This window comes from Leuciscus leuciscus (genome assembly GCF_965113295.1).
Source record: "Leuciscus leuciscus genome assembly, chromosome: 6".
NCBI classification, from domain to species: Eukaryota; Metazoa; Chordata; class Actinopteri; order Cypriniformes; family Leuciscidae; genus Leuciscus; species Leuciscus leuciscus.
The window spans coordinates 27,281,133-27,295,881 of record NC_138730.1 but is presented as its reverse complement, the minus strand read 5'-3'; the positions used below and the strand labels follow the sequence as shown (position 1 = coordinate 27,295,881).

The window sequence follows — 14,749 nt, the reverse complement described above, 5'->3', positions numbered from 1 at the left end:
TGATGACAACATGCTTGTGACTGTGACTGCCAAAATGTGTTGTGTGTTAATGGCCTGTTAAAGGCCCCTTTGGATAGGTGATTTACTAAAGTTAGAGGAGAAACCGACATGTGGACAACACCATCAATCATGTACAGTGCAGCCTAGTACTCTTGCATGATTTCAGCAAATGCGTGCAGTTCTGTAGCATGTTGACAGATGCAGGCCAAGGTAAATGAGGTGTGCTCCTTTGGCATTGTTAGGCAGAGCTCTAAATATAGTGGCTGCCAAACATATGCCAAAAGTATGTGGATGTTGCTGGAACAACACCACCACACCCATATTTTCTTGGTAAACATTTACTTTCAAAGCACTGGGGATTAATAATGTGTTGTTCCTGATTTTACTGCAATAACAGCTTCCACTCTTCTGCATTTACACATTTATTCATTGAGCAGACGCTTACAGTCAAAACAAAGCCCTTCCATGGGATGTACAGGCAAAGTCTTTGTTAAAGTTATATGTAGCCTTTTCACATTTCTGGGTTTGAAATGTGGAAGTGAACTATAGCAGAAATCTTTTAATAGACATACGCATGAAAGCCCATTTCCACGACATTAAAAAATCATAATCAGTTTTGGGGGTAACGCATTACAAGTAACTTGAGTTATGTAATCAGATTACGTTTTTCAAGTAACTAGTAAAGTAATGCATTACTTTTATATACAACAAAATATCTGAGTTACTTTTTTAAGTAACGCTTGTTTTCCATTTATTGACTGACACCTCTCCTGTCCTCATGTTGAGAGAAATCGTGACGCGAGTAAGTGCAGTGGCATTGTGTGCACTGTGAACACTTTCAAAAGAAAAAAAAAGAAAAAAAAGAGAAAGAAAACTGATTCAGTGTTATTCAAAATCAATTTAAAAAAGGCAAATGCAATCTCAGAATATTAGGCAAATCTTCAATAATTGAATATATTAAATGACACAAATATACTTAATGTATTTAATCTTACTTTATTAACCAATGTCTTTGCTGCTGACCTTTGATGATCCACTTCAACCATACTAATAAGCAAAAATGACAATAAATAAATAAACATCATATTATTTTTTTTAAATTTTTACTACTAAGGCCCTGTCCCAAATGGCACACATCATATGCACTTTCGGTCTTGTGGACTTACAATGGCTGCCGCGTGTCCGTTAAGACCGTAGGGTGTCCTATTTGTCATTTTAGGCCTCAGAAGGGTGCTCGCGAGCGCCCCCTTTGCGGTCGATATGCGCCCTCGATGCGCACTTTTGCCGAGCCTGGACTGATGCGGACTCCGCAGCAGACTTCTCGACTTCTTCCCGACAGTGGCCCTGTCCCAAATGGCACACTCCGGACTTGTGGACTTCCTCAGAGTCCACACTTTGGTGACGTCATGTAGTGCAGACCTATAGGGCCCTTGGCGCGAGTCCACGAGGGCGCATTGAGAGGTATTTTTGGGACAGACTCGCTCGGCATGCCGGAAATAACGGTCTGGTTGTTGTTGGACAGGAGAAATCACATTTTTGCGCTCCGACGTCTTATCTGCATGTCCACTACACAGCCTAATTTTACAGTTCTATATTTTGATATTATGCATATCACCTGGGCATTAGACAATAGATAAATCATGCTTATTTAAATGATGTATACAGTTGTACATAATAATACATAATGTTCCATTTGAACTATGATTACAATTTTAAAACATAATTTAAATATATTTTTTTCAATTTACAGGTTTCAATATTCATACTATGTTTACATATGACTCAGTAAAGCCCTGCCATTCGGTTCTATTTATTTAATGAATCATAATGCGATCGTATTATTAAACACGCTATTATTATGTTTGAGACATCAACCACTGGTCGATGACCATAATGTTTGTATAAACTGTAGGTAACAACTGGTAAAATGTACATTTAGGTCATAAAAACAGTAATATTTTCTTCTCAGCCATGTCAACAATTATCCGTGAGTGAAATCTCCTCCCATCTGTTGTCTGATTGGCCTTTCGCAAGGATTCCTGGGTAGTTAAAGTGCGTGGAGCCTGCATCTATGCGGGCTTCGTGGAAGACCGCTTCAAGGGTACAAAGGGGGCGCTGCTGAGCACACTTCGGTCCTGTCCCAAATGGCACACTCCGGACTTGTGGACTTCCTCAGAGTCCACACTTTGGTGACGTCATGTAGTGCAGACCTATAGGGCCCTTGGCGCGAGTCCACGAGGGCGCATTGAGAGGTATTTTTGGGACAGACTCGATCGGCATGCCGGAAATAACGGTCTGGTTGTTGTTGGACAGGAGAAATCACATTTTTGCGCTCCGACGTCTTATCTCCATGTCCACTACACAGCCTAATGTTACAGTTCTATATTTTGATATTGTGCATGTCAAGTCAAGTTTATTTGTATAGCGCTTTTCACAATACAGATTGTATCAAAGCAGCTTCACAGTATTAAATTAAAATAATACAACAAAGTTTGTTTCAAGAGGAATTTATTGATTGATAAAATTAAATTAAATATCCCCAAAATATCCCCAACTGAGCAAGCCAAAGGCAACATATCGCCTGGGCATTAGACAATAGATATATCATGCTTATTTAAATGATGTATACAGTTGTACATAATACATAATGTTCCATTTGAACTAAGATTACAGTTTTAAAACATAATTTAAACATATTTTTTTCAATTTACAGGTTTCAATATTCATACTATGTTTACATATGACTCAGTAAAGCCCTGCCATTCGGTTTTATTTATTTAATGAATCATAATGCGATCGTATTATTAAACGCGCTATTATTATGTTTGAGACATCAACCACTGCTCGATGACAATAATGTTTGTATAAACTGTAGGTAACAACTGGTAAAATGTACATTTAGGTCATAAAAACCCATAGACAGTATAAGAAATGGACAGAGTCATCTCATTGGAACTCAATTGAGGCAAGTGAAGCCCATTTTCAGCGATTTTTTAGGACTTCCGTTCCTGACGCGCAGACTCAAACTGAGCTTGACGGCGTAGATGTGACGTACGCAACCCGTCTGTCTTCTAGTGGCTGTGGCATGAGAAATCTGAATCATTCCCTTCCGAATCTTGCAGAGACGGAGATCGTGAGTAGGAGGTGTCCATGAGCTAGGAGCAGGAGAAACTTTTGCTAGGTATTCTGATGAATTATTTTGTCATTTTGCCTCCACGTCTCCCCGATTGCCCGCGAGCTTCTCCTCCCGTCAATACGGTAATCTCTCTACTGTGCGACAGAGAGTCGCGTGGTTATGACGCAATCGTTAGCCTACTTTTACAAAAACTGTTTTTACGGGGCCATAACGTAAGGTACAAGGTAATGGAGCATTTTATACATTGTCGTGTTTCTTTAGAAATAAATAATGGACAAATGGAGTCTTCAAACACCTCAGATGTAAAGTTATTCGCTGTCAAAGTGACGCCAAAATGAATGGGAGTCAATGGGATGCTAACAGCAGGTGAAGTTCTGCTACAAGATGGTGGCACGCGGCCGGCTTCAACTTCCGGTCGACTTCCTTCCCGCTTGTAAAAACCGTAATATTTTCTTCTCAGCCATGTCAACAATTATCCGTGAGTGAAATCTCCTCCCATCTGTTGTCTGATTGGCCTTTCGCAAGGATTCCTGGGTAGTTAAAGTGCGTGGAGCCTGCTTCTATGCGGGCTTCGTGGAAGACCGCTTCAAGGGTACAAAGGGGGCGCTGCTGAGCACACTTCAGAGCGGTAAAATGCTGAATGGGACAGCCTACGGACTCGTAGACTCAGCGAGCACGCGCAATTCAAGTCCACGAGACCGAAAGTCCGCTTGAAGTGCGCCATTTGGGACAGGGCCTTCAGAGCGGTAAAATGCTGAATGGGACGGCCTACGGACTCGTAGACTCAGCGAGCACGCGCAATTCAAGTCCACGAGACCGAAAGTCCGCATGAAGTGCGCCATTTGGGACAGGGCCAGTCAAAGCGGCATTACGTCACGAAAGTGCGGACTCATAGGAAGACCACGAGTGCTTAGGGTGCCATTTGGGACAGGGCCTAAAAGTAAGCGTGTTGAACTTTCTTCTCCTGCATCCCATTCTTCATCAGGTTTGTTTGAGCTGCGCCCTCTACAGTACAGGCGTGAATTTGCATTTCTTTCATTCTGAGGCTTCTTTCTTCATTTCACTTTTAGTGTGAAAGGGCATTTACATCGGCAAAAAATATAACTTTTTATGCTGTTTTTAAAAAACAAAGCAAGCAAGTGCAGCCCAGAGCTAACACATTACTTTCCATAAAATGTAACTAAAATGTTACACAATTAGTTACTTTTTTAGGGAGAAACGCGATATTGTAATGCATTACTTTTAAAACTTCCCCAGCACTGACCATAATTATGACATAAAAGTAGAAATTATGAGATAAAAAGTCATTGTAAATTTTTGACTTTTTATGTCAGAATTGTGATTTACCAAAGCATTTTTTTTTTTATGTGACAGAAATAGGCTTCCATAGAAATGGGGTTGTAAGAGATCATAGCAAATATTTTTTGCGCTCTAATTTGCTCCAACAGTGATCAAGAAAAATCCACTCCTGCATTTGCATGATTTTCTTTAAAAAAAATAAAAAAAAGAAGGAAATAAATATATAGAGAAAGAGAAGGCCAGAAGAGAGAAAGATGTCAAATTTACCTTCACTCCCTCAGCTGAATTTGAAGCCCTGTTGTAGCAGGGTCATAACACTCAAAGTACAGTGTTATGTGTACATAAAAAAATAAAGAACACAAACAATGTTAATTGCTGTGGAATGCTCGTACATAAAATGTTGTTCTAATGTAAATGTTTGTGTAAGGAGATTGCATGGCTATGTGCTTGATTTTATGGACCTGTGAGTAAAAAGTGTAGCTGAATCAGCCAAACCTGTTAATTACAATGTTGAGCACTGACGTATGCTTGTCATTCTTAATGTTTTTGGGATCACTCAAATGTGCTGATGTCTTTAATATCAAATGATTTTTTCCATATACCATGCCTATTTATAATCACACTTAACCAATAAGATTACAATTTAAAAGCATTCAAGTGATGGTCTAAAAAGGAATGCAAAATGTATACTATGACCTTGATGAACAACTGATCACTAATAATAATTTGTCTTGTATTATAATCATTTGATTTGTGATTTGTCACATAAACTGCAAAAGCATTCATCCACACATTACATCACAATGTGGAATGTTAAAATGCATGAAACTGAAATGCATGCTATTCCAGGAACGATAGATGATCTTTCCCCCAAAACAGCAAAGACGCTGTCATCAATCAAGTGTGATGGGTAGTTGACAGCTTCTGATGCAAATGGTGAGCCACACCGGACCAGAGCTCATCACACATTTGGATATCAATGTACAAATGTTATATTTGCATATCTCTGCAGAACACAAAGAGGAAGATTTTTAGAAGAATGATGGTTAACCAAACTATTGACTTCTATTAAGACATTTCTCAAAATATCTTTTACATTTTCGGAAGAAAAAAAGTCATACAGGTTTGGAACTACATGAGGGTGAGTAAATAATGACAAATTTTCATTTTTGGCTGAACTATCCCTTTAAGTTTCTTTTTTGCATTTTATATTTTATATATTGTTTATATTTTTTTGCAAAAGCATTTTTGACAAACACTACCGTTCAAAAGTTTGGGGTCAGGAAGATTTTGTTGTTTTTGAAACTGAAAGAAGTCTCTTATGCTCACCAAGGCTACATTTCATGATCATCATGATAAAAAATACAGTAAAACCGTAATATTGTGAAATATTATTAAAATGTATATTAAATAATTTCTATTTTAATGTGTAATTTATTCCTGTGATGGCAAAGCTGACTTGTCAGCAGCCATTACTCCAGTCTTCAGTGTCACATGATCCTTCAGAAGATTTTCAGGATTCTTTGATGTACAGGGGGAAACAAAAAGTTTTTCTGTAACACTGTAAAAGTCTTTACTGTCAATTTTAAATGATTTAACAAAAAATCATTACTACAGACTCCAAACTTGAACATTATTGTATTTGTGCAGCTTTTTAAGCAGCATGTGTCAAATGGTTATCATATTAATAGCTTTTAAATTACATAAATAGCGCACAAGTCAAGATCTGTTATGATTAATAACCAAATCGATCAGAGACTGATTTTTTCACTTATTTAATCAAAAGCAAATTCAAAACCCACAAGTAAAAAAAGTAATACAGTTTGTTACCATTGAAAACACTTGATGTGGTATTTTAAAGAAACTGCCTCAAATGAAACTCACCTTAAAACGAGGACTCAATTTGATACATATAAAGCAATGCACATTATTCAAAGGCAGTGCAGCTACATTATTAACATAGTATGCACATTATTTCATTTCTACAATTTAGTGTTGCACAACCTCTACAAAATGCACAACCCCTACTGACTGTCAATAACGCACAACTCTGGTTTAGTATTAGAGACCAAGTGAAATTCCCTCAGTTACATACAAGACATGCAAATACATGGAGTCAACACTGCTAGATTCTTTAATGACATTTCTGCACATTAATTGAACAAATTCCACAAGAATGAATGAATCAGAGCTTTCATAAACATTTGAAATACCACAGATTACATAGACATTGCCCTTGACCATCTACCATATATAGTTACAATCGTATTTGAAATCACATAAGAGATTTCAAGCCACATTGGTAGGCCCATTTCAATTCTTCTGTTCTATCCATCTCATCCACAGGAAATAATAGTGAAGCGTTTGGACACGCAGGACATGTTATGCAATACGATACCCAGCAGAAAAATCAAAATAAACGCCACAAGTAGCACAGCGCAAACCCCAGTCCATGCTGTGGTTTTTACCTCCTCCTCCATCCCCTCCTCACCCATGTCATCTCCCAACATGAGGCTCCGCCCATCAGAGACGTTTTCTCCCTCAACGCTTTTAGGGCCAAACCGGCATGCCGGTTGTCCAGGTAGCAGTGCCCCGTCTGCGTCCATAGGGACGGGCAGTAGGTAGCAACCGTTGTTGGGTAAGTGTATAAAGATAGGGGTGTGTTCAGAGGAGTGAGAAAGACTGATAATGGAGAGTACTTCCGGGTCATCGGGAAGATGCGAGACCGAAAGGCCGCTGGGGATGTGTGTCACGCAACGACACCAAGGACAGCGGATCTCCCTTTGGCTGAGCCTCATATGGCTCAGACATACGGAGCAGCAGGTATGTTGGCAGTGCAGGAGTTTAGGAAGGCGCCGTTGGCTGAAGTAGTTGAAACAGATTTGGCACTCAAGCCTGGAGCTCTGGGACAAGGTCTCCATTGACCCTAAAACGTGGATGTTAAACATAAAACAAATCTCCTTGGTTGCTTCAATGACAGTATCCTTGGCGATTTGTAATGCCAGTGCACTTCTCCGTCGACCAATCGGTGTTGATCAGGCCGTCAGCGCTTTAATCCATGTCTGGCTCTGCCTGTGGAAGTGAGACAAGGACGTTGCGTCAAAACAGACTGTCAAGAATTTAATCCAAAGGAACACTTTTGGCACATACACAAGCAGGCAGAGGGGTTAATTTATTATGCGCTAGCTGTGAGCTGGATCTAAACTCTTGTCAGGCTTGACTTAGATGTAGATGTCCTGGATAAGTAAACAAATCAGCAGGGATTAGGACTGTCCACAGTCACCCTGCGCTTAGACACGGATCGTGATGAATGCTGAGGCTAAATTGTGTATGTGAACTAAAAACAAAACAACTTAATTGGTTAATTATCTGTGATTACTTCTCTGATTATGTGAAATGACTTGATTGCTTCACGGAGTAATTCTTACCATGGGTTTAGTGCAGATCCAACCAGGGATTTAAATCAGTCAATGAGCACAGCTGGAAATGAAGGCAGTCCAAAGGAATATCCTTCCCCATCTAATGGAATAACTCTGTAAAATAAAGGAAAATGCATGATAATGAAAAACAAAAAGAATAGTTATAGTGGGGCAGGAATGACGTATTTTTGTAGGATGACTCGGTTAGCATCACCCTGGTTCCCTCAACAAAAACCCAATAGGATTTTTCCAGTGACTTTTGGACTATTAACAAAAGCTTATGATTCTTAAGAGCATGATTGTAAACACAACAAGGCTGTGAGTGTGACTAGCGAGTAGATGAGTTTATCTGTTTGGCTGATGTTTAATGTCCCTGACAACCTCTGTAGTCCCATTTAGCCACTTGTTGTCAGGCGCCTTTTACAAAACAAGTTCAATCTGACAGACTGTGATTAGCAGTAGGCTGAAACCATAGACTGAATAAAACAGTCTGCATTTCATAATTAGCGTAACATTTACTAACACAGACTATATTGGAAGTATTCGCTTTAATTGTTGACATGTCCTCAAAAATATGTGTAGGTAATAGGCCTGTATAAAACCAGGCACCTCAGCTCCACCCACATCCCGCCTCTTTGCCCAATTCCGGTTATCTGGGAGTGACGTGCTGCCAAAATGGCGGCGACCAGCTCCGCCCACTTTGGCCTTCAAAAATGCTCTTCAGAAACCTACGGGTGACGTCACAGACACTACGTCCATTGTTTTATACAGTCTATGGTTTTGGCCTAAAAAAAATCCATCATCCTTGTCCTTGCAGCACTCTATTTAGGGGTCGTACAATTCATCCATTCTTTTTAGGGAAAGTGAGGTAATATGTGCCACTTTTGAAGATGTCGTCTAGACCAGGAGAAATTAGAGGTAAATTTTAAATGGGAAGAAAGCATCTATAACATATGACCACAGAATGTTTTCACAAAAAAGTTTAAATACATATATTTGTTTGGTTTTAGTTACTTATGTTTCCTGTTTCGTATTTTTGGCTATACATTTTCCATCTAAATACATTTATATTTCATATTATATATTATATATATATATATATATATATATATATAATATATATTAAATTGTATTTGAATTTACCATTTTGTAATATATTTTGGCATTGGAAGGTTTAAATTAAATATATTTATTTATAATTACTTTGAAAAATATGACTTTTATATTACTTTGAAAAATATATTGTCTGTAATATGCACTGTTTACAACATATTTAGTATATTTATTATTTGAAATACATATAGCTAGAAATGGATATACTGAATGGATATGGATGGATATATTATTGCTGTACGATTTTTTTTAATACGTTTGGCATAAATTTCATTTTATCTGTCACTTTTCACATGTGCATCTCTCAACCACAGGCAGCTGTGTAATATGAGTAATTTCTAAATGATCATGTCACCTACAGTAAGGGGGTTTCAGACCTCACCCACTGACACATCTAGTACTTCTCCTCCCTTGACTGCTAATCTGTGTCTTTTGTGCTCTTTTGTTCTGCTTTTTTTTCTATGCCTTATATCCCTCTTACACTGGTATATTCTTTTATTTAATGTTTTATATTTATGATAATATCATGGAACTTAAAGTGTCTTTATGTTTGGAAGGACACTGTATAAATAAAATGCAATATTATGTGTTCTGTTATCAATATAACCCTGTAATCAGGGTTGTTTCATTGCCATAAAATGTTGTTCAACCCAATGGGCAGCATAATCCACTTAGAGCAAGTGTTTATGTGCACACATAATGAGAGTACACATTTTCACTGGATGAAAAAATTCCCCTTACAAGCAACAGCAAAATGTGACCTAGTTTTGTTGAGCCCGCAGGCAAAATTTCTGAAACCTGCATGACACATGACTATAAGCATGCATGAAGCTGACCAGTGAATGAGAGTTCAAAACCCCTCCGGCACTCATGCTTCCTTCTGACCTTAACCAATTCAGAGCTTAAAAATGTTTCCTAACCTCATCTAAAATTGATTTGAGGGCATTCGTTTCCTTCAGGTACTGTACAGCTAATATGCATTTTAATTGCTTGGCTCAATGCTTGTCACTAAGGGAGGATTATTCAAGGGAATATTCAAGACTGCAGGTGCTACACATGTCAATCACCTGAGAAAGGAATGAACACTTATCAAGTGACAAAGTTAAAGTTAAATGAATTGTGTCCACATTCTCAGCATTTCACTCCAGACTTCCTTTTGTTACACTTACAGCAATAACATAATGATGTGACCATGGCATACAAAACAAATCAGTTATCGCAGTGTGCTCTTCTCTTTCAAGTTCAAAGGTTTACACCATGCAAGTAATTGCTCATATAAGTATAATTTCACTCCATCCCGTAAGGGGAAAAATAATTAATAATGCAATTAAGCCTGCTATTGTGGTATGAATGGATGGACGCCCCTGAGGGCTTATCCATTATTAGGTGCACATTATCTTGTGATGGAGAAGTGGAAATATTTCCTTTCTCTTTGGGATTTCCAGTCAAAACACATTATAGCAATCTCATAGATGGCTTTATGGACTTACACACACAAATACTTTTAATTTACTAATAAATCTAAGGGGCTTAAAAACGTTTTTGCTAAATAAGACCAGTTTAACGTATTAAGTCATGATTATTTCATGCTCATCAAACTAGTATCATTACAAAATCAGAAAAAAATTTGCATTGCAAACGAAACAAATGCGGACACTACAAATCCATCTTGCTGTGATGGAGAATTCAAGTGATCCATAGTAATTCAGTTCCCATGAAAACAACTCCAGCTCAATTTCACATTGCATAATTTCCTTCAGCAATGCTGGTATGGCACGCAGGGGAGAAAATGTGCCAATCTATTAAATGTCCTGTGGGCAAATTTACCAAATCAAATGAAATACTTGTGAAGGTGTAACCTTGAGAACATTTCCTAAGAGTTCTCACTTTTGTACTCGCATTAATCTCTGATTGTATGCCAAGCAAGCTTGCTTTCACCTGCCATATTTTCCTACCTCGACTGGAAATACTTGTGGGTTTTTTTTTTTACTTTTACTTTAAAAAATAGGAGGATCAAGTGCATTACGAAATACAATGGAATTTATACACTAGATGCACCTCAAGTGATATTATCAAATGTGAAACTGCTTTTCTGATTTCAGCTTTAAGAAACGTGAACCCCATGGTGGAAGCTTCGTTGAGTGTCTCTCGAAAACTAAGACAGTGAAACAAGCAAATAACAAACTGTCAGCTGCACGCTACGGCGAAGCATCAACCTGATGGATGCAGCTGAATCAGGGGATTTGTCAGAAAGGGGACAAAGCAAAAAATGAAAAACGACACTTAAAAACTGAGACCGTGTGGCATTCTCAAGGACAATGCGCTGATTTGAGCGGGCAGGGAGGGGAGCCATTCATCCATGCTCTTGGCCTTTACTTTTTGATGCCTTTTATTTTCAGCCAACATAGGACATCTGTGGGATATTGGTGTTAAAACTTTGCACCTCCAACATTAACCTGTGTAAACAATGCAGAAATGTGAAACATCCCAAGGCGATACATAATTTACGCAGCAAAGTCATACAGATTTTCATTTGTGTTTGTTTTTGTACTGAAACACACTGGACTTCAACTCATCTGGGTGTGTTTGTGACAAGAATCAGATAAGCATTTAACTTTGCACTGAAATGCTGTCTGAACGGGTGTCAAATTAACAGAACCCTTACAGTGACTTAAGTACAACGGCGATCATCTACACAAACACACGTTAATAAGAAACCAAGCGTATAGAGAAAAGGCCATTTGAATACTGAGTGGATCAAGCAGCGTCTGATAGCAATGCACTAAGATGAGATAATGTAAGATAATATCAGTGGAATTTACTAATCCAGACCCAAGGACACAGTAAAGTCAACCAGCATCTGATATCAACATTTCTGTTAAAGTTAAATGACATAAAAACAGATTATATGAGCCAAAGGTTGGGTTTTTAGGGATAGCCAAAATATTTTAACATGTTCAGGCATTATCAGGGCATGTCTGTTTTCAAAGACAGATATATTTAGACTAGCTGTCTCTCAAAACCTATTAAGGTGCCTACATAACATTTCTGGGCAGCATGTGCTTTTAATGTCCAACGCGCCTATGCTACCCATAAAGGGTGCCATGGTAGGAAGCTCACTTTGTTTTGACACGCAGCCATTGTTGCGTGCCTCTAAACAATCAAAACAAGACTTAAACCGGAACAGAGACAGAAAGCTGCCCGAGATCATTCTGCTACTATGTAAAAGAGAAAGTAAGTTACCTAACGTACTACACTGATGCATAATACTACAAAATACAAATCTTGTACAGAGGATGAACTTGCTTTTAACAGACTTATTACGTGTGCTCTAATGAAGTCACCTTGAGCGAAGTTTATAATACCGCAGATTAAAAAAAACGTAATGCAGCAAATATGCATCAATGCAAGTGAACAAAGACTGATCGAACATGTCTTGTAAACTCTGTTTAAGAGTTAAAAAAAAAAATCTCAGCACTAAATTTGATGCGAATGCACACATCGAAAGCCAGGTCGTGTTATGTCTGTATCTTTGAAAGGAGGGATGAAAAACTCACCTTCTATTTGGAGATCTTCTTTGATCTATTCTATGCAAACGGTGAACATGGCATGCAGAGCAGACCGTCTCATCTGTCATACTTCCCTCTGCCTTCTTCAAAGGCTGTAGGCTGTACTGTAAACGCTCACTGCTACTCCCACAACGCAGCCAATAGCGAGCGACATCTGCGAAGAGAACAGCCAATAAGGAAGCCCGCTGCATGTCGGGTCTGAACAGGTCTGATCAATTTAGTCGTTTAAGGCGGATTATATTTGTCACAAAACAAATACGTACTTGCCTTGCACGATAAGTAAAACAAATATTCTAAATCATATAATCCTCAATTTAAGTAAACATTAAACAGAAATATTAACGATATACAACAGTTTCCGTGTTTTATGTCTTTATAAAGTGGGATTTATAGCACTGATATAAATCTTGAATGGACTAAACTACTGTGAACCAGTGAAGATATTGACAATGCTGTTAGTGAAGTAAAAACTTTTTGTGCATTCTTTAGTAGGCTTAATGCATGACAAGTTGTTTATCCATTTCTATACCACCACTCCTCTGGGCAAAATAAGATTAAATTTAGAGGAAGCCATCAAAACAGACTATTCAAATGTCAAAGCTGTCATTCAAAGTGACATAACGTATCACTTGCAACACTGAAATAATAAAATCAAATGGAGAATGAGGAGTCCGTGTGACATTGGGCTAATATGGTAGGCCTACTTCTGTTTTTTGTAAATATATAATTGCCGATGTCACTTTTGTAAATAGAATTATGGTCGGTTAAATTTAAGACAGCCATCAGATAGGCAAGCCTTTTTTTGGGGATATGATTTGACTAATTTTACCACCCTTTTAAAGGTCCACTTTACTAATCAGTGTTCAACAGATATTCTGGATCTCACAAGCCCATACCAAAAAAATATTTAAAAAAAATGAGGGGAGAGCCAGACCATGGCTAAAACTAGTAGCCTACTAGACTAGAGTTCTCATTTCAAAGTTCACCTGCAACTGAGATGCTGGAATCATGACAAGTCCACACTAATGATCTGTCCCCCACATAAATTAAAAACATGGACAACAGCAGCAAACAAATTTGGTGAAGGTTTTTTTAAAAGGGGGAGGGAGAGAGAGAGATGAGAACCACTTACGAGACATAGGTCAAGTGCAATGCCAAGACTTTAATGACACAATAACACTGTACAGACAATTGGAGTTTTGCATGTCAAACATTACACGATGTATAAAAAAAATGCCACAGTAATAAAAACAAAGACACATCTGGACTAAGAGTGGCCAAACTGCCAAATTGTCCACTTTATTTCATCCTTTTTTCCCCCCCTTGCTTCACCCCTTAAACCAGCTGCATCTCCAGTGTCAACATTTTTTGAAAAGGTCTCAGTGGGCCATTCCTTGACCATGCAAAAATTCAGAGCCCTTACACACAAGACACGATCTACACCTCCCAGACTGCGGCACATGTGAAAGAGGCCTTGTCGGCATGGGTCAAGGCCTGGTCCAGTGAGAGCGGTCTCAACATAATATTAAGATGAATGCATTGCACCCAAAATAGAAAGTTAACTTGAGCAATGGAAATGCAGCAAGGTGTACATCACTGTCATACTTTTTAGTTACATACAGTCAAGAACAGTGTCCATGTGTACATTCATAGTGAAGTGCGTTTTACACAAGTTTAGGGTAATACATTAAGTATTACAGCAGTGCAAAATGGTTTAGTATCTTGTGCCTCTTTTCTTCATAGCACCTGATGGGACAAAGATGTTGCACAAATAAAATAAAAGATTCAGAAGCAATTTTATTAACTTGATTAAAACCCCTAAACTCACCTCTGCCCCTCTGGCAGTAGGTAAATTCGGTCTCATCATAGTCAACATATTCACTTCTTGGCCTTTGCTGATGGATTGTTTTACAAGTCGGCCTTCTCAATGGAGTTCTCCCTTTAGAAGTCAAAGAGAACAGAGTTTAAAAGACAAAGCATATTTGACACTTGTAGTGAATAACTTCAGAAGACTTCAGACATCTAGGTATGCATTGTCTCAACATTTAAAATATATAATATAAAACATCCTACCTTGATCTTGATGTCCACTAACTTGCCTCCGCGACCTTGGTTTGGCACCACAACTTGCCCAATTCTCTTGGTCAGACACAACACCCTCTCTCCACTGTCGTTCTAAAAATATTTTTTTTGCATGAGTTGACCACCTTGTG

General features: G+C 38.4%; 3 protein-coding genes across 4 annotated transcripts in view; 1 reads left to right on the top strand and 2 right to left on the bottom strand.

Moving 5' to 3' along the window:
• Positions 1-6,194: 6,194 nt before the first annotated feature.
• Positions 6,195-12,650, bottom strand: rnf152 (ring finger protein 152). The gene is made up of 3 exons (XM_082172269.1): positions 12,525-12,650; positions 7,864-7,968; positions 6,195-7,507 (listed from the first exon to the last, which is right to left on the bottom strand). The coding sequence occupies exon 3, from the start codon at positions 7,381-7,383 to the stop codon at positions 6,772-6,774; it is 612 nt and encodes a 203-aa protein (XP_082028395.1). The 5' UTR covers positions 7,384-7,507; positions 7,864-7,968; positions 12,525-12,650; the 3' UTR covers positions 6,195-6,771.
• Positions 10,924-14,749, top strand: part of rnf31 (ring finger protein 31) — a 24,341-nt gene continuing 20,515 nt past the window's right edge. Inside the window, exon 1 of one of the 2 annotated variants that reach the window (XM_082172227.1) lies at positions 10,924-12,201. In XM_082172227.1, the coding sequence (XP_082028353.1) occupies positions 12,036-12,201 (166 nt within the window). In that variant the 5' untranslated portion in view covers positions 10,924-12,035. The remainder of the gene's footprint in view (positions 12,202-14,749) is intronic. The other variant, XM_082172226.1, reaches the window with a different exon arrangement.
• The window catches only part of buc (bucky ball), a 3,477-nt gene continuing 2,421 nt past the window's right edge, over positions 13,694-14,749 (bottom strand). The window contains exons 5-7 of the mRNA XM_082172247.1: positions 14,610-14,711; positions 14,365-14,475; positions 13,694-14,282 (exon numbers count right to left, since the gene is read on the bottom strand). Coding sequence (XP_082028373.1) covers positions 14,251-14,282; positions 14,365-14,475; positions 14,610-14,711 — 245 coding nt within the window. The 3' untranslated portion in view covers positions 13,694-14,250. The remainder of the gene's footprint in view (positions 14,283-14,364; positions 14,476-14,609; positions 14,712-14,749) is intronic.